Source organism: Lissotriton helveticus, chromosome 4_1 (assembly GCF_964261635.1).
Source record: "Lissotriton helveticus chromosome 4_1, aLisHel1.1, whole genome shotgun sequence".
Classification (NCBI taxonomy): domain Eukaryota; kingdom Metazoa; phylum Chordata; class Amphibia; order Caudata; family Salamandridae; genus Lissotriton; species Lissotriton helveticus.
In genome coordinates this window covers 1,563,256,525-1,563,281,147 of record NC_136063.1, presented here as the reverse complement: position 1 = coordinate 1,563,281,147, position 24,623 = coordinate 1,563,256,525, and the positions used below count along the sequence as shown (strand labels likewise).

Genomic DNA, 24,623 nt, shown 5'->3' with positions numbered 1-24,623 from the left:
GTACGAGCAAAGACATAGAATGAGATTTTACATAGTCCTCAGTTTTACAGCTGGTGAGCCAAATAGGGTAGATGTGGCTGGCAGTCCGTATCACGTGGGATTGTTTTATTTATTTTAATAATGGTGTTTTTATTGTGGTGAGCTATGATTGAGGAGCAGCAGTGTACTGTACACCGCAAGTGTAATATTGGTAATGTTATGCAATATGCACAGCACTATTGTGGCAAACATTCAACGTAGAGCGTCCAGTGGTTTAGCTGCAGCTGGTTACAAGAAGTTTAGTTATTTTTGGATGGGTTGAAAGGGGCTAAAGAATTCACCTATTTTCGTACAGGAGTTCAGTAAAGCGGTGTTTGTTGACCTGTTGGAGCGACATGAAGAATCTGAATATCGAAGACGGCTCTTTCCAGCATGTGGGGGTTCTAGTTTGAGAAGGCTTGTTCATGCATCCTTCCTTTGTACAGTTGATGGGTTTCGAGTCCTGTGCCGACATGGCTAAAGATGAACAGTTTGTATGCCAGTTACATTGTAGGAGGTATTGTGGGCCTTTAACTGGATGAGTTCTTGAAGGGAGAGCAAGAACAGGTCTATCCAGACAATGTGGTTACATTTCTTTAGTTGTTTGTTCAGACAGGCTCCTGCAAGAAAAAAATGCACCTCTGTGGTGGGTGGAAGGTTAGTAATGTGGCAACATCAGGGTCCTATGTGCAGGCCTTTTCTCCACTGCCAGTGGAAAAGAACGAGTGCCTGAAATGTGGTAATATGTTAACACTCTGTAGGGCTCTAACTTGGCACCAGGCAGTTTGGAACTCCTTGATAACACAATGCTTGCGAAAGCCAGAGATGTGTTGCAGTCTGTGAGACGAGTATCAAAACCGTCCTGAGTGACTGTCGTGAGGCAGCATTTATTTGAGCATGGCAATGAGAGAATGACCATTAACCCGTTTACTGCTTCAAACGTTCAGCGCCAGTGCCGAACGTTCGAAGAAACTGATGCGGCCGCGTCGGCCGTTGGACGTGCGCAGCACCAGGGAGGTAGCTCGCGTGACGTCCAACAGCCGACGGCAGCAGCAATAGGGTTAAGGAATAAAAGCAGTTTTGATGGGGCTGACATTCCGATGGCAGGCCAACAGTTGTCAAGGCGTTAATGGCGGAGAAGCAGCTCAGTCCAAGTGTTAGGCTGCGTTTGTTGGGAACCACATGAACTGACCTTTAGGGCTCATTTATGTAAATTAGGAGAAACATGGTAAGCTGTTGTTTCACGACTTGCCTCGTTCTGTTTTTACAGTGCCGACCAAGCCTTGGACCGATTTGCAATGAAGAAGTTCTTTGATGACAAAGTTTCAGCTTTAATGCAGCCATCACAAAAGAGGTACCTCACATTTTCCTACGTATTTTTTTGGGCAATCGCCAGAACACCGTCGCCTTAACTGTTAGTTAGCAATACTTATATCACCCCTCCCTAGGCCGCATTCCTATTTGATATATACATTCCCAAAAATCCTCCCTATTATGCCACACCCTGTCAGTGCTTAGAAACCAAATTAGTCATCATGTTCTTAGAAGATATATTCTGAGTAAGATTTGATTAGGGAATCTTATTTTGGCATGTTTTGCACATTTCAGCACTACTCTGAATGTCTGTGAATTTGATATGTGAATTTTAACATTCTTAAAATATAACTGATAGAGGGCAAAAGAAAATAAGGCTCCCACATCATCAATGCAAACGTCTCTGAAATGGCGACTAATCTACATAAATTTGTCTGTGGAAGTTATCTGTTTTTGTATGGAACCACCTATGGGGAAATGAAAAGAATACCTCGTTTTGGGCAGCTCACGCAAACCTGGACTTGAGGGAAGCCAGTTTAAAAATAAATATTACCCCTCCTATTCATTGGGGCTACCTTGTCCTACTCCATTGAGCCAAGGGTAATTGCTTGTTGATGAACACCAAGTCTTAATGCTACACATGGCACAGCTGGCATCCATGTTGGAGCACTACCGAGAAAGGAAAATGGCAGGTTACATTGGTGATAAGCAGTATCTTAATGGCCTATTGGTTCTAAGGACTGTCTGGTTTTGGGGCATATGAGTGTCTTTATTTCTCATCTACAGTCTAAATTAAATAATGCTATTGAACAGCCATGCTGTTTGGACGAAATTATTGGCTTCAGAAGCTGACCATGGCTGGTAGCTATTTGTGGATCCGTAGACATAGTTATATGTTGGCATCCGTTATTTACTTGAAACATGCTCAACAACCTATGATGGCCTTCATCTGCTTTGCTAAAATTGCATAGAAAATAGTCCCCCGCTTTCTCCTAAATAATTCTATACCTGGTCTGGTCCTGCTAGTGGCTGTGGCAGGGAAAGCTAGGAACAGAAACAGCCCGAAGACCACCTTTGTGGCTTTGCGGTGATGTCCCAACTCAGCAACAAGATAGTTTAGGGGGATGCACGTAAGGAATAATATATTTCAGCACACGTAAATTAAAGTGCTGTTGTAGTTTTACCAAAATGTGAGGGGGAAGTGAGAACATTGCATGATTAACCAGACTACTGTTTTGCATATGTTACTACATCTGTGACCCAAGAGCCAAATAAAGGGTCCCAGAAATATGAATTCGTGCAGGTTCCTGGTCTTTGCATCTGAGCTTTCCCAATTGCTAAAGCCACATTTTTTATGGAGGGTTTATACAGTACATTCCACTACTGAATTGTCTGTTGTTTAATTAGCTGGCTTTACTATTCTGTTAAGGTTGAGCAGCTGACCCCAGAAGACTGGTGGTTATTGAATCTGTGACCTGAAAGTCTTTGCGGTATATCTTCATGCGACTGAGCTATATGGCAGGCTTCAGGAGGTCCTATTATATCATGAGGCTTTATGTCTCCTAATTAGGAGGACTGTGGAGCCTTATTGGTGTAGACGTAGAGGAGTTTGGAAATGACACAGGGGGCTGAAAATCGTTTTGTTGGAAATCTAATGCATTAATTTACCAGCCCTTTCATTACCTAAACACATCAATGAACTGCTCATTAGAGGGTCCTTGCCTTCCATCGCAAAATCCTTGCTATGAAGAAAGGATTATGTTCAAAAACGTATATCTTGGTTTATTTTAGCTGTGTTGGAGATGTTATTATTTATTATATTTAATTGTGCATATTGAACGTAGTGCCGACCAAGGTCCAGGCAGCAGCAGAGTGCTTTCATTATGATGCAGGACTGTTTAAGAATTCATCAAGGGAGGAACAAAGAGTCTTCTTAAAGTAAAGGTCTTTAGCAGAAAGTCGGCTCAGTCAACAGAAGCACCATTGTACACAATGTGTGCTTCCCAGAACTGGCCATGGAAGGGGGAGGGGCGAGAAGAGGGGTTAAAGCCGAAGGACTGGAGCGAGAAAGACGAGAGCGGCAAGTAAAGAAGTAATGTGTGATTAATATGGCGTCCACCGTAAAGCACGTCCGTAGTGCAGAAGTACTACTAGACCATAACAAAAAGGTAGTATGGCACCACAGAAACCTACATCTTTGACCTGCAGCAGCACTCCCATTATCTGTGCATTTTGGAGGTGTATATTTGGTACAGACGGGTGCATTGATTCAGCAGGACTTCTGTTCTGGGGTTTGCCCAAGCATGCATCACTAGCACATGGACCAGATGAGGTTTATTAGCATGCAAACAAGTCCCGAAGCAATCGGTTAAATCGTGGCTTCGCATCTGCGCTCTCTGTTAATGTAGCTTCACCTGTATCTTGCCAAGGTACCTCCCTGTATTCTGAGGATCTGGCTCTACTAGCCACTGACAGCCTATGATGTCGAATGAGTGATGCTTTCAATAGTGGACGCTTAATAGTGCGCCTTTCCTGGGTTCTTGGCACATTATTCAAGGGTTTTTCAAAACCTGCAGTCCTACCAGCTCATTAAAAATGAATATCAGATCGAATTGAGAGGCATAGCCCCCCTTTTGCAGGTAACAAATAGACTACAGGCATTTGGTCAGACAGACTGTCCCATGATTAGCCATTGCAGTGCATGAGACTTTCTGCTGACCACCTCTCTTGGGACTGTACTAAGCCTTGAGGGGAATGTCAAACTCTACTCTAAGATAATGTGTCTGATAATGAGGAAGTCCTGCATTCTGGCCCAAAGTACCCTCGAACAGAAGAATACACAGCTGTCCACACCATTCACCGGGCTTACAACCTCTTACTGCAATGCTTCGGAATTTTGAAGGCAATTTGTGAAATATCTGAGCGTTTTTGCAAAACTTCGGGTTGCGTATTTTCAGTTGAAATTACAAAATCTCTCCCACGATTTGAGTTTTCCAGAGCGTGAACAGTCCGACTGATATTGTGGCTCTATGACTGAAATAAGCCCCATTAGACCTCTGCCTGATTGGTGCATTTAGTTCCATAAGGGCAGGACTTTTCAGGACATGACGAGCAACCAAGCATTCTAAGAGCATCTCTTTAGCAAGAGGAGTACTCGAAGTGTGCGAGGCAACCAATAACAAGACCTCCTACCTACACCGACAAACGGATGTTTTGTTTTTAATAAATGTATCTGTACGTGGCATTAAGATGCCTGCCTCGTGGTACTGAAGAGCGTTCTTCAAAGATGCAGGCATTCCCTATTGAGTGGACCCCGACTGCCCACTGCACAGTCAGTGGCATAAGGTTGCTGCGTGGTAGGTTAAAGGCGTCTGTACAGCTGTGAGGTGGCCTAGTAGAGCTCTCAGTACCTAATTCCTTTACCCAAAGTCATTGGACAGTGAGTTAAGCGCTTGCTGCTGACAGTGGTCTGTGATCTCCAGATCACACAAAGTTCTGGCAAATTGGATAATATCTATTGTCCAACAAGCTAATTGTCTAGTAGCTCATCTATAGATCTGTTTTGTTTTTTACAAAGGGCTGTCCTGTAAATCTATTGCGATGTTTGCCACTTTTGCAACATGTTAATTTGGATGAGATTTTTTAAACAATAGATTTCTGTGCAAATAATTTTTCAGACTAGAAATAATTTCGTTTTTAAATAAAATGTATAATCGAGTACTGAAAGTTTTTTCAGGTTTTTAGGAAGTCTGGGTTTAGCGAATAATTTTTTATAGTTTTTTTTATTCAACCAGGGCCACCCACCATTTTATCTTTCAGCGCGTTGATAACATTTTTAATTTAAATTAGGAAAACGAGCCAGTGGTTATTTAGAGAGTTACAGCCTGATTCATGTAGGTAAATTGCACTCGCAAAGGGCCAGATTCTGAGAATCTGGCCCTTTGCGAGTGCAATATTTGCATTTGGTATTCATGATACCAAATGCAAAAATCGCTATGTAAGAAGTCGCATATTTGCGTGGAATGGCATTTAAGGAATCTCTAATAGAGATTCCTCAAATGCTATTCATGACACAAAACAAAATAGCGATTTTGGACTTTTGGGGCCGCTATTTACCGACAGGTCAGACCTGTCGGTAAATAGCAAAAACTCAGAAAAATGCTTTTAAAAGCATTTTTCAAAGTTGCATGTAGCACACACACATGTCCTTTGGACATGTGTGTGCGCAACACCTGTCCAAAAGTACATTTTAGGGGTGCTACAGGGCGTCCTTTGGACACCCCTGGCACCCTTAAAATCGCTATCTTAGTTGCGAGTAGAAAATTGCTACTCGCAAATCCCCATTCATTCCTATGGGCCTCTTGGCCCATAGGAATGAATGGGGAGTATTTGCGAGTAGCAAATTGCTACTCGCAAATAAAGAACATGTAGGAATCGCTATTTAAGTAGCAATTCCTACATGAATGCCGTTTTGCGTGTCCTCAATAGCGAATCGCTATGATTCGCTATTAGAGACACGCAAAACGGCATGTACATGAATCAGGCTGTTATAGTTACCAAAGGGCAAACACATGGTAGTAAATGCTATACACACTAAAAAAAAAGTGCAGAGCTGGTGTCAATTGGGCTGTTTCTGCGTATGTATGGGGAGCCTTCAGGGTGGCCTCTGCAGCAGAGAGAGAGGGTAAGAGTGCAAGGCACATCTCATTTTTCAGGGTGCCCCCCCCTTTGGATTATTCCACTACATGCAGCCTAATTCACTCAAAAGTGCCTTTGCGCTGACAAACACATGTAAGTAAACTTACCTTTATCTGCTCTGAGAATGAACAGCGAGGTATTTGAAATAACGTAGCTGGCATTTTTTAGAGCCCATGTTCACCCCTTGGTGTATTATGGCACCCCATACTGACGACGGACGTTTACCGTTACCAAACTCATGTATACTCCGCTTATGAACATCAGGAGGAGGACAGGCGGCGAGGACAGGCTGGGATTTGAACTTGTGCCCTCGGAGTGAAATGCTGATCTTGCAATAGACACATTAGTCCTCTGAGCCCCCAGAATCGGTTTCGTCTGCTCCAGCCTTCACTTATACTTCTGACAGTATTCTGGGGGAATGCAAAACCTGACAACTGGAAATTGTACGTCCTATTGCTAAATATATGCATTATTCACCCCCAAATATCTTGGTGCCCTCTGCTGCACTGTGTTTCTGATTGTCAACACAACCATAAAACTATCAGCAAATAACTTTGAGCGTAAAAATTACTTTTCTCACAGAAGGGTCCATGGTCTGGTTTTTGTGCCAATAACAGAAGTGTCGACAGGACATTTCAGTCACTAGTTTCATTAAAGACCTGCATGGCTGGAGGCGAGAAACCCAAAATGGAACATCTGCGCCTGAAAGAGAGAGATTTAGTGATGTGATGAGTGCTGACGGACACATGTCCCTCTGCTCCTTTTGTCTTGGGGCGCCAGGAGAAATATCACGACCTCCGGGCGAGAAACACCCTCTGCAGGTCAGGAGTTCTGAAATACTTGTCAGTGACATCACTGCAGAGGTTAAGTTCTAAGGCCTACATTCTTGAAACTGTAGACGTCACCTGAATCGTCTTGTTTCTGCTTCAGTATCTTTCTTAGGTTCTTCTTGTGAACCTTTCACAGGTTTTCCACGCTCAAAAGGTGGGAGCGCCTTCCTCCTTCCTTTGAGTAATTTGCTTTAGGCTGAAATTGGTTAGTAAAAGCCCATGCATGTCAGCCTTGCTCCTATCAAGTTCCCTTAAAGATGGTTCCATGGGCACGGGTCATGTAATGGGACTTCACTCGAATTCCTTCGCTTTCCAATAACTTTCTGACGTTTGAAGTTTTTGTACCACTCCGAAGTGCAAAACAAATAAATATACCTCCCCTCCAAACTCACAATCCACTTCCTGACATTTGCATTCCTGAAGAGGAGATCTTGGGCCTTTGCGTAGAAAAGGGCCAGGCAGGCTACTGCGGCCTAATTTTCTTACCAATTGTGGCATGTGTAGGTTGTCTTTTACCCCTTCATGCCCCTTTCTATAGGTGGGGTTCTGAGCCGCCTTCTGTTCTGTGTTAGTATGAACGTAGTGTTGTATTTACTTAACTATGGTATTTTCAGGGCTGGTTTGATAATACAGTAAGCATGTCTGTTTTCTCTGATAAAAAGTACTTTTTTGTATTTTGTCGAGATTATATCTCTGACGTCCCTTCAGGAGCACTAGAAGCAGCACATTCCCATTGTGGGATCTCAGCTATCCAAGTATGTTTTACAACCTTGAACTGTATTTCTAGATGCCTTCAGATGATTCCTTTTTGAGCTCTTAAATCTCGTTTTTATGTCTCATCTGCAAACGGCTTTCAGCGGTCTGTTGTTGAAATCCACTGTGCACAATACAACTACTTGCCTTAAATTTTGGTTAGGCCCATTGCATATCATTTGTTGGATTTCTTGTCTATCTCTTTTGCCTGCTTCTTATTCGAAAGTTGTCCTTCTTCTATTATTTTCCCTCTCCGTAGCATAGCTTATTTACCATTCTTTTGATTGACTGACTTAAAATATTCATGGCTCACACTGGGAAACGACCTTTTTCTAATTCTTTCAGCACTTCATAGAAGTTCATGTGTGTTCTTGCTCTCTCCCCCATCACACCTCTGTCACCCTTCATTCTTGTTCCTAGCTGAATTGTAAAGCACAGCAACACTCACATTTTTCCAGCTTTAATTATACAGCAAACTTTGTAATGTTGGATTTCTTTTATCTTCCACCTTCCACATGTATTACTGGAAATCGGCCCCTTCTCCAAGACGCTAATAAACCTGCTACCCTGGCTGCTGTTTAGTGCTAAATAGGTGGAGCATTTGTTCCTGTTCCTAGTCATGGGGAAAGTAAATGGCGAGGATTTTCCTTTAAATTCTGACACTTCCTCGGAAAGTTTTTATGTTCTTTTAAGTACTTCCAGATAACCTTCCGTGTTCTTTTAAAGCGGATTCCTGCTTTTTAGGTCTCGCCTGTCGATGCGCATGCGCATCGAGCAAGCGAGACTATAGGGGCTCATCGACTCTTTATCTAACTTGCAAGGAATCGTGGCGATTCCTTGCAGTGCCCGTGACTTTTAAGCTCAATGCGCATGTGCATTGAGCTTAAAAGCGCGTGCACAGCCGCCCGCATTCCTCCGACACCTTTGAAGTGAAGCTTAGCTTCACTTCAAAGGCCCGGCTTCTTCACACCCACATGCCGCTCTGCCCCGCTCCGCCCCCTCCCCTGAGTCAGCACTGCAGAGAAAGCCGCCTCACGCTTTGAAGCCTGTGCATCGGCCATTATCTTTCGCCTTCCTTCTCGCTCACTTAAAATGGCTTTCCAGTCACCACGGGTGGCGGCAACACGAAGCGCAAGTCTTTTGTTGCTTCGAACGAGATATGCAAGTAGCCAGCCTGAACGCCTCACCCCGGATTCCTCTGTTTGTACACGCTTGATATATTTTATTCCTGCAGTATTTGTTAGGCTTCGGTGGGAGAAATGACACTCATTTCGCGTACACAAATGTTTTTTTGAATCTGAGCATATTTAAACAGAAGCCCTTGTGTTGTATGGAAATGAGATTAAACGTGTATTACCACCTCCGAACCTTATTGTTTTTATTCTTTTCTATTTGCCTCGTACAACGCATTTTGCACCTTCAATACAAGAACTATCGCATATGGCTACACGTCTAGGCAGGAGGAGTACATGATTTCGAGAATGCCCTATTAAACTGCATTATTTTGGCGTATACCATAAAATCGGTGCAACTCCCACGGTCTGACTACCAGTTACAGTCCCCAGGGGGTTATTTCTCCATAAGACCCTAGTACTGTTCGTGGTCTTTGCAGTTGTGTCGCACGTGCATTCGGCTTCTGTGTACGACTCCGGCCTCAGTCTCTACCTGGGGGAGGGGGTGGGCTGGGCAGCTCGGTTCTCCTGCCTGTGAGCGTCGCACGCACTATGCTTGTCGCAGCTCTACACAATGCTTGTCGCAGCTCTACACATTTCACGCACCGGGCGCCACGTGTTTGAGTATATCTCACGCACCCTGAATCTCGTACAGGCATGGTACCGGTGTTCACCTCACACACTTTGTTTTTGAGAGTCACACACAACACGCTTATGTTTCCGAGTATCTCACACTATTCCTGCGTCTGTGAGCATCTTCCATGTTATTTTTTTCATTTATTTTATTTAATGCGATTTTATATAGCGCGAATATTATCCAAGGTGTCAGAGCGCTTTACAGGGGCATCACAGGCACACACCAGGCGTCTCGAGAGCGTCAGACTCGCCCATACTCGGCGTCTATCTCACACCCGTGTGTGTGAGCCTCTCGCGCTCTGAGCGGTTCACACGCACTGTACACGCTCGTATTCTCACACCAGGGTTACCCTGTGTGGTAAAATCACACACAGGGCTCGTTTGTTGGCACCTCACACCAGTTTCCCATGTTAAACGATCTTTTCCCACCTCACACTTCTGTGTTTCTATTCCTTCTCCACCTTCCCGTGTGTGAGGAGCCCCACGCATTACATACAAAATGCTTCATGTGTTTGTCTCCCACATACTTGAGTTTGTTGTGCTTGTGTTGTGAGCATCTCATGCACTGCTCTTTTGTGACCTCGTGCGGTGTACTCGCTTGGAAATGTTTCTCACAGTTTTCAAGTATCTCCCTCGGGCTCTCGTGCTGTGTTCATCGCAAACACCACACTTCTGAGTACCACCCACACACAGCCACCTCGTTCTGTATATCGAACTATGCTCATCATTGTGCATTTCCCGCTCCACATCAGGGCTTCTCGCGCGTGTACCTGTATCTCACACACGCCCGCGCATCCTAGCATCTGGCATGCTGCAAGCTTTTCATATTTGTAAGGTTCTCGCACCGTGCGTCTCCTTTTGCACCTCACTATGATACAGGCGTGAGGCGTCTCATAACTCACTCACCCTCACTCACACTCACTCACACTCAGTCACTCTCACTCACACTCAGTCGCCCTCACTCACCCTCACTCACCCTCAACCCCTCACTCACTCTCACTCATCCTCACTCACCCTCAACACCTCACCCTCACCCTCACCCACCCTCAACCCCTCACCCTAACTCACAATAACCCTCCCTCACCCTCACCCTCACTCACTCTCACTCTCACTCACCCTCAACACCTCACTCACCCTCAACACCTCACTCACACTCAACTCCTCACTCACCCCCACCCTCACTCACCCTCAACACCTCACCCTCACACAGTGCAATAGGTCTCACAGGATTTTTAGTTAAAGCTTTTACAAATGTTTATTGCTTTTTTGATTTGTAATTCTTTAGCATTGGCTACAAAAAATAAAAATGCAAAAGATTTACAACAAAAAACCCATAAACAATTCTAAATGCACTAACTCTAATGCTGCGAGACCTATTGCATTTCCAATGCTTGTTAAATTGTTGTTTCCTGCATGAAATTGGAAAAACAAGCATGCTGTTTAAAATGATTGAAAATATTACATTCAATGTTCAGTTTTGGGATACCTTAAGATAAGTATTTTTGTTATTTTCTTAATGGTGCTTTAATGGTGCTTTGCAAACAAACACTGGCATAGCCAGTAGCTGAGTACTCGCATTTTAAAGGTGAGACTTCTTGCTTGTGTTCTATTGCTCTCTCATTTTTTCAGCTTACACTCGATAGTACAGGCAAACAGTGCAAGGACCCACTGCTAGAGAGAGTCGACAAAAAAAGTGGGCATTGCTCTTCTAGGTTGTCTGCTAGGCGGCCACAGCCGTTGCACATCTGTAATGTTGGTGACTGAGCCACATCTGTGCAGCAACTGTCTTTCATTTATCCATTAGCAATCCTTCACATGTGAGAGGCTTGTCAATTGTTGCATGCAGACCCCGTCCATATTTCATTCCCACCTCCATGTGAAAAAATAACATCTTCATTCAAAACAATGGTGCAGAAAACAAGCGCCTGCAACCAGTGGACAGTCGAGAAGGCTTGATTATCTGCTTTGTAGTCACAGTGTGCATGTGTGATATAAAGGTCGTAGATGCTTCATCTTGATGTTTAAAAAAAGCTATGTGTTATCTAAAAGAACAATATCTGTGAATGAACAAGCGAGTAGATCTGCAGACTGTGTAGGGACAATGTATCAAGATTGGCCAAAATTAGCTCTGGCTGGATGGTGTCTCGGGGGGCATACCTACACTAAAAGGATCTGTTTCTGTTTAGCAAAGTAAATACCTTATGTTTCTAGTTGTGCTATTATAATAATAGAAAAGTAAAATGGCTGTTTGACTACGGTGTATCCTTTATACGTTTCACTGTGATAAATAAATACAAAACGTCTTCTGGTAAGTATAATAGTTCTGTAGATCTTTTTTCTCCCATGTCAATATTTGAGGAGCTCTCAATATGACCTATTTTATTAAATGTTTTTCAGAAATAATTGTCATCAGAATGAAAAAAAATCAAAAACAGCCTTTTTTTAATTAGGTGAAGAATTAGGACCCAGAACAAATTGTTACAATTAAAGACGTTCCATTATTTCAGACTTGTCTTGATTGACGTTAAATGAACTGTACAGCACTCTGAAGACCAGCTACGTTAACTTTTACATAAAGCAACACTTTTAAAGAAATGGAATAAGCAACAAATTTGCATTGCATAAATTACCATGGGATCGGTAGATCATGTTTGAGATATTGAAAAAAAACTTTGAGAAATTCATCCAAACAATTTATTTCAGAACATGTTATATAAAGCCACCATAACCAACATGTAGTCAAGTATAAAAAACGTTTTTAATATATACCTTTTTTTTACCTTTAATGGCATTTTTCAGGTATGTTAATTTTCTAAGTGGCCTCTTATCCGGATCAGTGAAAATGAATGCCACCCCTCTCTTTCTGCACTATGTGATTCTTCATGGCATTCCAAACTTTGACACTGTGGGCGGTAAGTAAGATGGACGCTGGATGTATGAAAAACATGTGTAGGATGCAGATTTTAGATTTGGACTTTTCAGCAGCTAAAACTTTTCCTTTTAATGCTTGCTCATGTGCAAAGTATCCTTCACCATTGAGTCAATGTGGTGGGTTTGGATTGGGTACAGGAAGAATTGGCGCTCTGGTGTGTAAGTTAGAAGTTTAAGATCATAGCTTGTTAGTCCACCGTGCAGGCAGGTCAGGGGAAACAAACCCAGAAGAGAAAACAACCCCTGCAAATGTATGGGTCAAGACCCACACAACACTTATAGGTCAAAGTCCTGTGCACACGTATAGAGTTATAAGGATTAAATGTCAAACCAAACATATTAAGCACTGTTCATAGGAGAAAATGACAGAGTTCGACATCCAGGGTTTCATGTGGAATGGAATATATTTCAATTTGATCAGTACAAAAGAAAACCAAGCAGCCGACACGTGTTTTGTCACACCATGTAACAGATGTGACTCTTCAGGGCTGTTGGTTTGAAGGAGATTTCAAGTAAATCTCGGAACCGATGTTAATTCCAACCCGGTCGCGGTCTGGTGAGGGTTCAACGGGTAATGCAGTGAAATTGAAGCAAAAGGACGGGTGCGTCCAAAAGCTGGGGAGATCTGAGCTCCCGCGGCGGGGTGTAGAGAAAGCGTCTCATGATCCGGGTGGTCCGTCCTTTTGCTTCAATTTGCCTTTTATATGCAGATGACCTTGTGATCCTTGATCAGACTGAAATGGGTCTTCAGAGGAAATTAAATGCTTTTAAAAATTATTGTGATAAAAAGTTTTTAACTGTAAATATACAAATAACAAAAGTTTTACGCTTTGGAAAGAGAGGCAAAAGTTTTAATTGGTTTTAGGACAAGACAAACTGGAAACAGTCAAAGAATACAGATACTTAGGCCTCTGGTTTGATAGCGCGTTAAAATGGAGCACTCACTTGGAGACCCAAGCAGCGAAAGCTTTCTCGTCGGTCTGTGGGCTGAAAAAGTTCAATAAAGAATATGGTGATATGTCACATAGACCTATGATAAAGGCATTTGAGGCAATGATCCCCTCGCAAGTATTGTATGGGGCTGAAGTTCTTTACCTGAGTAGCAAACGTAGGTGGGATCGCGAGGAAGGAAAGATTTTAAAAATGCTATTGTCTCTACCAAGCTGTACAATGATCCAAGGGATCAGAATGGAGCTAGGGCTAATAGCATGAAGCGTACAGACCGCAATTGCCTTAGTAAGATTTTGGAAACGCCAGGACCCAGGTGGTGCGCAGAAGGTCTCACTCTGGTGCAGAGAGGCGATTCAAACAAGTAGCCTTGGGTGGGCAAAGGATGTAAAAAGAACCCTCCAGAATATAGCAGCACACCTCAAGGTGAGACTTTCGCTGCTAAAGGTTCGTGTTAGTATTAACCCTTGGAAGACGGAAGAAAAAATAAAGGCTGCATTGATTCAATTAAATTGTATATGCGGGCTAGGAATAAGAAATTATATTTTGCACATATTGCTTGATTGCACATTGATTTTAGCCACACGGAAATTGTGTTTACGTCCAATATTTTTAAACCACACAGTTAATTCACGTGCCCAAGCAGTTTGTCTACTTACATATATGCCATCCTTAGACATTACAATTGCATTCAAAGAATTCCTGAAAGCAACAAAAGATTATGTAAGGGAGTCACTAAAGGAGGGGCATTGATTTTAAACGTTTTTACCGTTTTTCCACTAATGAGAATTCTTTGGATGTAGACCCTTGCAAACTGTGCTAAAAGAATTATGAATTTCTTTGGGGGTTACATTTTGTTCTATGTATACTAAATTGCTTATTTATTACTTATAGAATTATTGTAGTTATTATCATGTGGATCTTAAACGTGTTTTATGTATTGTTTAAAGACTATAGTCTAAATAAACAACCTTTCTCTCTCTCTCTCTCAATGAATTACAGCCATTTTGTACTTGGAGCTCCATGAACCACAAATTCCGTTTCTGGAGTTCGACTTATTCATAAATTAGAAAATGTGTTTTTAATTGCATTCCCCGAGAACTCACCTCCATGCCTTTTGTTTGCATTCTACCTTCTACTTCGAGTATCCCAGTATATTGTGACATCCATGCACACATCTGTTTAATACCGGGGCTTGCATATTTTGGTGCGCATAATACCTCAATCTGAATGTTATTCCCCATTTCACCAGAGAAAACTCATAGTGTGGGCTGCTTATCACGCCTGGTGAATTCCAAACCCTAGGGCATCGATATTTAACAGGTGCAACAGAGAAGTGGTCAGAGTCCCGTCAGTGCTCAGCACAGGCAGTTCTAAAAAGAAGGTGGTGAGACCTGTCCTTTTTGGGTTCTCTATTACTGACTCTGCCCTCGGAGTGAAAAGAAAAATCTTAACTTGGCAGCAGTACCACCCTTCACTGTCTTTAAAGTATATTTAAAGGGACTTGTTACAGTTCTTTCACAGTCTCATACTTTCAGAAATGGAGCATTGTAACTATTTTTAACCAAGATGTCATTGTTGTTGCTTATTTATCTTACACAATTAACAACCATAGACCAAGCCAATAGTCCTGGTCTGCTGTAGGTGTAGGTTACGTGTTGTTTTAAATATCTGGATGCAAAGACAGAAAAAAGCAGCAAAATCCCGGTCAGGCGGCACATAATACTAAGCAGAGATTTCTAACTTAAGTGTTTCAGGCCATGCCCTTAGTTGCATCGTCCATGCCCCTTTGAGAGACCAACCAGCTTTTTCATCCCACTTAAAGCCATCCCACTTAACGCCCTGAGGTGCGGTAAATATCTCACTCCTAAACATTTATTTGCTTGTACATTGACAGCAATAAGGATGTTTCCATGTTTTTGTTGAATTGTGTTGCCCTTTTTATGGGTCCCCGGGATTGGTCTATGCTTTGCTAAAAATCTATGCAAATTTGATGAAACCATTTCCTGTAGGCAGTAACACAAAGACAAACAGATATAGCGGTGTAGCATCACCAATTAACTAAATTTACAGGGCCGTAACCACAGCTTGCCGCAATGCCTTATGCCCGCATTATTTTTTTAATATAATTTCAAGGGCAGACCCGCTATTTCATCAGTTGATAATCCAGAAACTCTTGGTAGGGTCGGTCTTTAGCCCTGTGCTGCAATCAACACCTAAATCCGTGCTTGCCCTATGCAACTAGTGAGTGAGAAGAGAGTAGGGCGCTAGGCCAGTTACTTGCCACGTTTTGCGTCATCATAGAGTGATTTTCACATTAGGCGTACATTTCTGCGCACCTTTGAGTAGAGGTTTGTCGCATCACCTTGCAGAACACCAGAGTGGACCGTGCATGTCCGCATACAACATTTATCTCATACCTTAAATAAATGAGCATCATTTGACACAATGTCCTCTTTTTATTAAGTAGTGCATTAAATGAGAATCTGTAAATCAGAAGAACCTCTACCTTCAAAGACCCCCCATTAATTTACTCCGAATTTTGCACTACATACTGAAAATATTTTGCATTGCTACTCCTTCGTACAAAAATTATCCACTAAGGAAGAGGTGTGGCGCCGCGGCCAGGGCGACTGACGCTGGAATCTGGGGACCACGGTTCGATCCCCGGCTCCGGCGGCAGGTTAGCCCAGCACCATGTGACTCTGGGCAATAGCTCGCTTAATCTTTCCGACGGCCCCCCAGCGCCTAGAGACCCTTACGGGTGATTGTGCGCTTTACAAATGTGGACTTTTTATGTTCATTTCAGTTTTGTAAGCAGTATTGAACTGTCCATGCAGAATCCCATACAATTTCCAGTTGTGAAGCATCTCTCTATTTTATTAGCATTCCCAATTATATAATGAAATACACAATCTGTTGTGTTCTTTTCAACTGCATTAATAATTGTACCCTGGAAAACGTCCTTAAATGATATACAAATAAATTGCCAATATTGTTTGTCATTCCGTTTTGTAAATGCACACCTGCAACACATTCCAGAACTCATTGTTTCGAAATCCCACATATTTCAATGTTGTGCATTGTATGGAATTGCTTTTTGTGCTATTTTCTCTTTTCTAATCAACAACCCTTCATTCCCTCTGCCTGCTTTATGGCTTTACCATTTACAGTTAAAGCTCACATATACTAATGCTGTCCTTTTACTGCCCCAAACAGTCTGCAGACCGTTTCTGAAGATCTACCAGGCCATGCAGCCAGTGTATACATCAGGAATCTAGTAAGTTCAGTTGTCCTGCCCGCACAAGCAGTCTGAAAAAGCCCTTTTGTACAGGCTATTTCTGATTCCTCATCAATTTATTTTATCCATAGCAATGTGGGACCTGAAAACCAAAGCCGAATCTGCATTGCTATAGAGCCCGCGCAGTTGCTGAAGGGAGATATCATGGTAAGTGTGTCTTAAATGGTTGAATTCACTGGAGCAATTGATTGTCAGTTTGAACAATGACTGCCTTAAAGGAAGTTGATTTGGTATTTATGAATACTCATTTGACAGTTAGCTTTATTCCCCCTTGTCCAAATAAACTGTGATAATGATTATTTGCATTTGTCCTAGAGCTGATCATTTCTAATTTGTATAAATGCATTACTGGGCAAGAAAAGAATAACCGCATTGTTCATCTTCAACAGGCATGTATATCCTGACATTCCTACAGAAGTCTCTGCTAATTCAATGCATTGTCCCTTCAATGTGGAAATAATGTTTCTCCGGTCGCGTGTGAAGTGCTATTAAGTTTTTACTTTGTTTTTCAACCTTAATTGAGGAATATCTTGCAGAAAAAACGTATCTTTTTTTCTACGCATTTGACCATGGTGTAACCTGCCATCACAACCCCCCACCCCCGGGATTTTACACATTAATTGAGCACAGTATCGCCTTGTTGAAATGTGCCTTAACCTCATCTCAAAAAACCTTTGTTATTCGATATTTTTCGGTCTTGCTATATCGTCTGATAGGCCTTGGCCTTCTGTCTTCTTCCTTAGGTGACCTTAACTCCGATCTTTCTCTTGTTAGCTCCAGTTTTCAAATGATGATTTTCAGGCAATCCCTCTCCATCTGTATCTTCTCACTAGTGAATCTTCCTCCCCTTTGACTTTTTTCTCTTTCCTTTTTTCTTCCTTTACTCACTTCCATGGTGAAACTCTGACCTCATTTTGTCCAGGCCACTGTATGATACATCACAGACATTGCAGATACCATCACCAAGCACCAGCTAAACACAAATGTAATCACCGAGTTAAAGCTCACACCTTCTACCTTACACATTCTAGAAGCCCCTGTCGCCAAAGACTACTATACATTTCTTTCCTCATCCTGCACACTCCAAGAACCTACCACCATCAACTCCGTGGAGCTCATTGCCTGTCACTCTAACCTCTCTGCCATCCAAATAGTCATATTATACATAATTTATAGACCATCTGCGGCCAGAAAAACTTCCACCCAAAGACGCTACTGACCACATAGCCACTTCGTTCACCAAACATTACAACAATTGCTTTTTAGGGTACCTCAGACTCCCAGAAGTTGTATCCACCAAGACAACATCAAAATCATCTGTCATCTTCATCAACGTTATAACCTCATTCAACTGATCCCTTGCCCAAAGCATCCCAAAGAAAAACATCTAGATTTGGTTTTCCCCAGAAATACACCCCAATACAACCCCTCACACCACACTTCTACTGTTTTCATATCACATCTACCACACACATTTCATTCACTATCTAATAAGTAAACCCCATAAAACTACAGTAGTACTTCTTCTGAATTCCCAATTGACACTTAAAAGGAAGGCCCACTCACCCTGAAAACTGCAACCTAACTCAAAGCAACTGTAGATGTGCTCCTGAAGTCATATTTTAACCCGAAAGTAAATATTGATTCTAATCCACCCCCTGAAATAGTGGTCTATGAAGCAAAATCTCACGGTTATACTCTTGAACCAACAACAAGTGAGCCATTAAACAACAAAAATGAATTTTCACACGCCTGGAAGATCTTCGTGCCCTGAAAGTGTTCTGCTCCTCATGGAGAAGCTTCATCACCTCTGCAAGTCCACTATAACAGACACCTCTGGAAAACCCAAAGCACTTGTTGGAGCTTTGAAGCATGGCTTGTAGACCATCTCCTATCTCCAGTACTCCTGTTGACAAGTGTAACACAATACACCTGTGCCTCACTGTTGGACCTGTCATCATTAGGGTGGTCTTCCCCACAACTTTTTGCCTGCTTCCCTCCACTTTTGCTGTATCTTTTTGTTGGCCTTAGGACCCTGACCACTTTACCACTGCTAACCAGTGCTAAAATGTATGCTCTTCTCCCCTAAACATGTTGACATTGAAGTATACCTGATTGATATATTTAGTTTACCTGTAAGTCCCTTGTAAAGTGGTATACCTTGTACCCAGGGCCTGTATAATAAATGCTACTAGTGGGACTGCAGCACTGGTTGTGCCACCCAAATAAGTAGCCTTTCAAACATGTCTCAGGCCTGCCATTGCAGGGCCTGTGTGTGCAGTTTACTGCCACTTCCACTTGATATTTAAAACCACTTGCCAAGCATTAAACCCCCCTTTTAATACACATAAGTCCCCCCTAAGGTATGCCCTGAGTGACCCTAAGTGCTGCGGCAAAAAATGATGGACGGAATGCTGAATATTCTCCCCTGTCAAGAGATCTGGGTTAAATCCTTGGTTCTTTTGATCACTACACCCCCCTAGTTTGGACCCAAAGATATGCAAATCAGTCTTGACCCTGCTCTTCATGGGAAAAGTCCATCCCGAACTGCCAAGCCGGGTGCTCCCTTGACCGGAAACAAGCATGCTGGGACTGGTTTCGAGGTATATCACCCCCTCATTAGCTAGGCTAGTTTGAATCCAGTGGCACAGCGAGCAAGGGACCCACGTCTGGGCATACCCATCCCACTTAGGGCAAAAAGGGCTGTGGCAACAAATGATGGACGGAATGCTGAAAAAATCAAACATCCTCCCCCAGTCAAGAGATCTGGATTAAATCCATTGTCCTTTTGCTCACTACGCCACCCCCGCTTGAACCCAGGCATATGCAAATCAGTCTTGACCCTGCTCCTCATGGGAATAGTCCAGCCAGAACTGCCAAGCCGGATCCTCCCTGGACCAGAAACAAGCATCCTGGGACCAGTTTCAGGGTATATCACCCCTCATCAGCCAGGTGAGCTTGAATCCAGTGAGAAGTGAGTTCTGCAGCTGATATCTGCAAAAACTGAAACATTGCCTCGAATGCGTGAGAATTTCCTCCGTATCGCGCTTTCACGCTGTTGCAAAGGCTGCTCAATGATGAAGAATGCACAGTCTTCTCTTAAATTAAGCTCTACATTCTCTTCAACGAAGTTCGTTGACGATGCAGGACCCTCTCTGCACAGCTGGACGACGACGCAGTAGACTCATGACATCACCAAAGGCTCCATCGAAGTAATTTCTTCAGCGGGACCTGTCTGGGTACTGTAGCTGGCCTGCCATCTACTGTGGTCGGCCAAACTTAGACTTCTGCATCGTTCCCTTGCGACCACAAGTAACCTTTTGCTTCTAGTGACTTCGAAGCACCATTTTTGGTTTATTCTTTGAAAATTCATATCTTGACTTCTACTGAATGGATATTTGTAATTTTGGTCTTGTTTTAATCAGATACGTATTCTCTAGTTTTCTAAACCTGTGTGGAGTCTTTCTGTGGAGTTCTCATTGAGTTACTTTAATTTGTTACACAAAAACTTTACACATTGCCACTTAAGTTAAGCCTGACTGCTCTGTGCCAAGCTATCAGGGGGTGAGCACAGGTTAATTTAGTGTGTGTATCTGACTTACCCTGTCTAGGATGGTTGTCCCTGCTTGGACAGGGTGCAAACCTCTACCAACTAGAGACCCCATTTCTAACATTCAGTGAACAATTAGACAAGATTGGACACCACACTGATTGCACCATACAAAGACAGCCCGCCATTCAAATTAATTATGTAAATGGATTTAAAATGCTCACAGAAACCACACTTCCATTCAGTCTTCTCTCTAAAACCACCACATATGATGATTTCCTACCTCCCATCATGAAACCTCTCTCTGGGAAAGCACTAACATTCCTAGTCAATATAGTCAATTTCCCCCCCCCCCCCCAGCATAAGTTTCTACCCCGGATCATTATAAACTGAAGAAATCTCCCAATGCTAAAGGAGCATTCTTGACCACGCCTACCTAACCAACTACCAGTCACCCACTTTCCCTTTCTTGGGAAGATAACTGAGAAATTGATGTCCTTTTGATTTCAAAGCCAAATAGGTTACACACTCTCTAGTACATGATTACCTGCCAGGATTTAGACCATTCTGCAGCACAGAGACTGCATCCTGTTCATCAAAGATGGGTGATTTCTTTAGCAATAGTTACTACCTTGCCCTGATTATCATTTTCTAAGCATTATTGGAGTGTTATGAAACCACATTAAACTACTGCTTATTGTCTTTCTTATCAACGTTAACTTATCCAGATTGGACAAGTTGGCTAGCCAGTGTCTTACAAGTATCCCGTTTATCTTGTATTGTCTCCCAGGATCTGTAACCAGTTTATGCATCCTTTTTGTGTCCGCTTGGCAAGTCACTGGATCAAGATTTACCAGTATGATATGCATATCTTTCTGAAAGTGCCCCAGTAGGGCACTGATCATCATAAGGACACATTTACCATCATGCACATCTGGGTATTGAGTGCACATCTCAAAATGAGCCACATAAAAATGGAGTTAATCTCAACCTACTACAGAATTAGGTAAACCCACATCCAATGCTGACTCTCTGAGCCAATGCTGGTTAAAGTCACATCCAAGTATGCCACAAATGAAGAAAAAATATCTTAAGATTTTTAATAAGAGCCATCTCTTCTTTCGAACTCACAAAGCAAAAAACTACAATTTGTCTTGTATCAGACATCCCTTCTGCGCTTTACAACCAATGTCCAAACCCCCATGATCCTTCCAATCTGGGTGATGGTGAACCTATGTTCTCCTACATTTCTACCATTCACTTGACTCCAATGGAGAGACTCCACCACCCTGCCACATGACTCTCCATATTCCTAAATAAGTAAGACCATATCACACCAGTGGAATTTGTTTGCATTACCTTTCTCTACAGATACCTGCATAATTCTCAAACTCCTAGTGTGTCTCCTCCCAAACAGTAACTGCCAGTGCATCACCTTGCCATAAGAAAAGATCCTTTCTTCAGAATGTCAGGACAACATGTGAAGATGCTGCATTGCCAGACTCAAATTAAGGGATGCAAAAGGCCATACGTCAAGGGAATGTGAATTGCTCATGCAAAATCTTTAACATCATCCCACCATAGTGGAGGTGTACTCCCTTACTCCTAAATCACAGACCTGTGCTGAAACTCTGCAAGCTACCTCTAACTCCTCACTGATGAGGACTTGTCGTGTAGTTCCTATAAACCTATATAAGATCTGCGCGTTTAGACAACATACACTTTTGGATTGGATCACCGACCGACCCCTGCCCTCACCACGTCTTCAACAAGGTCGACGCTGTCATCGCACCCCACCTGCAAGACATCATCAACACATCCTTCGACACCGCCACCTTCCCTGAGAGCTGGAAGCACGCCGAACTCAGCGCTCTACTCAAGAAACCCTCAGCGGACCCCACCGAACTCAAGAATTACCGCCCCATCTCGCTCCTACCGTTTCCAGCCAAAGTCATCGAGAAGACCGTCAACAAGCAGATGGCCGCCTTCCTCGAGACGAATGGATCCCTCGACCCCTCACAGTCCGGCTTCCGAGCCAATCACAGCACCGAGACCGCCCTCATAGCCGCCACCGATGGCATCCGAGCCCTGATGGACAACGGAGAAACAGTGGCCCTCATCCTCCTAGACCTCTCCGCGGCATTCGACACTGTCTGCCACCGCACCCTAGTACAGCGCCTCAGCAACGTCGGAATCCAGGACAAGGCGCTGGAATGGATCATCTCCTTCCTCGACGGAAGAACACAGAGAGTCCGCCTACCACCGTACAAGTCAGAGGCCACCGAAGTCATCTGCGGCGTCCCCCAAGGATCCTCACTGAGCCCCACCCTCTTCAACGTCTACATGAGCCCCCTCGCGGCCATCGCACGCCAACACAACCTCAGCATAATCTCCTACGCCGACGACACCCAGCTGATCCTCTCCCTGACCAACGACCCCGCCGCCGCCAGAGCCAACCTGCACGAAGGGATGAAAGAGGTAGCCGAGTGGATGACGACCAGCCGCCTGAAACTGAACTCGGACAAGACGGAGGTCCTCATCCTGGGCTCTTCACCCTCCGCCTGGGACGACTCCTGGTGGCCCCCTGCCCTGGGCACCGCACCCAAACCGACAGACCATGCACGCAACCTGGGCTTCATCCTGGACTCCTCCCTCTCCATGACCAGGCAAGTCAACAACGTCTCCTCGGCGTGCTTCAACATCCTACGCATGCTACGGAAGATCTTCTGGTGGATCCCCACCGAGACCAGGAAGACCGTCACCCAGGCCCTCGTCACTAGCCGACTGGACTACGGCAACGCCCTCTACGCCGGTACCACCGCCAAGCTCCAGAAGAGACTCCAGCGGATCCAGAACGCCTCAGCCAGACTCATCCTCGACATCCCACGAACCAGCCACATCTCCGGACATCTGAGAGACCTTCACTGGCTCCCCGTCAACAAAAGAATCACCTTCCGCCTCCTCACCCACGCACACAAAGCCCTACACGACCAAGGCCCAAGCTACCTCAACAGCCGAATCAGCTTCTACGCTCCCAAACGCCACCTCCGATCAGCCAACCACGCCCTCGCCGCCGTCCCCCGCATCCGAAGAGCGACTACAGGAGGAAGGTCCTTCTCCTACCTGGCCGCCAAGACCTGGAACTCCCTCCCGACCGACCTGCGCCTGACCCAAGACCATCTCTCCTTCAGGAAGAAGCTGAAGACCTGGCTGTTCGAGCAGTAGCGGCACCCCCCCTCCCCCAGCGCCTTGAGACCCTACGGGTATGTAGTGCGCTCTATAAATGTCATTGATTGATTGATTGATTGATGTCCGGACTGATTCTAGACACCCCTAACAGGTATGTTAGCCTGTATGCCAGCTAGCTCACAATTCCACTATAAACCCCTCTTACCAAGGAGAGAATAGTTCTTGGCTACTATCGAAAATGACAACTCTGATACCTCAGGATTGTGGTAACAGTGTACTACTTTTCGCTCAGCCACTCATGCTCACTTCGTCTCTGAGAGATACACATAATAAGTTGTGGGGACATTTTTCAGTAAGTATTTATAGAACCAGAGTCATTCTAGTGTAAACTAGGTGTGCTGAAACAGAGTAAATGGAAGGTAGATTTCTAGCATTGTGCTAAAACAATGAATACAGGCAAGTATATAAAATACAAGACCGTAATAAATGTGTACTCCTACGATGCAATCCTAACTAGATGTACCTAGCATGTATGTGGGTTTAAAGCCAAGATTCCAGCTGGGATAAAGTCAACCTCATTACCTGAAGTGAGAGACTGTGGGACCCCGTCTTGGTCTCGAGATAGACACCCGCAAGGGATGTCAGACCACTGCGAGCTGGAGTGTCTGCGTGCAGGAGCCTCAGCGTCTCGCGTCAGTGTGTCAGCATGGAAGTCCTTTTCTCCTCTCCTTCTCTCAGAAAGAGATGATGTACATATCCCCAAAGCGGTACCCCTAGGGATATACCTTGCTGTGTCTTGTCGGACTAGGATGATGGAAGGAATGACCCTTATACATAGTTATTATGAAGGAGATGGTAGGCCTGCTGTGATTCCAAGAATCCTCATCCATAATGAATGAGGCTTAAGCTTTTCGGAGAATACCCCATGTCATCTTTGGACATTACCGTAACTAGGTAAAAGGTCAGTACTAAGAACCGTTATGTAGTGTATGTAGTGTAATAGTAGGGGAGAATATAGGTGAAAGGTTAGGTGACTACCTGAGCCTGTATTGGGGTACCTATATGGAACATAACAGAACCCACCAGCTTTTCTCACCCCTTGGCAGAACTGTGAAAAGAAATCCTAACCTTGCCTCCCAATCTGTACTGGTGATCTGGAACTGCATCTACTTGCCTCTGTGTATAGGCTCACACGTTCTAGTCTGCAGTACTTATAGGAGAACTTTGATTGCCACCCACCTTCCTACCTCTGACCCCACCCCTCATTCTAGGGTCATCAATTA

General features: G+C 43.8%; 1 protein-coding gene across 6 annotated transcripts in view; it reads left to right on the top strand.

Annotated features, from left to right (window-relative positions):
• TNS3 (tensin 3) overlaps window positions 1-24,623 on the top strand; it is an 851,445-nt gene that overhangs the window by 543,885 nt on the left and 282,937 nt on the right. For all 6 annotated transcript variants that reach the window (XM_078688177.1, XM_078688176.1, XM_078688179.1 and 3 more), the window contains 4 exons: window positions 1,289-1,372; window positions 12,221-12,333; window positions 16,520-16,580; window positions 16,673-16,748. In XM_078688177.1, coding sequence (XP_078544303.1) covers window positions 1,289-1,372; window positions 12,221-12,333; window positions 16,520-16,580; window positions 16,673-16,748 — 334 coding nt within the window. The remainder of the gene's footprint in view (window positions 1-1,288; window positions 1,373-12,220; window positions 12,334-16,519; window positions 16,581-16,672; window positions 16,749-24,623) is intronic.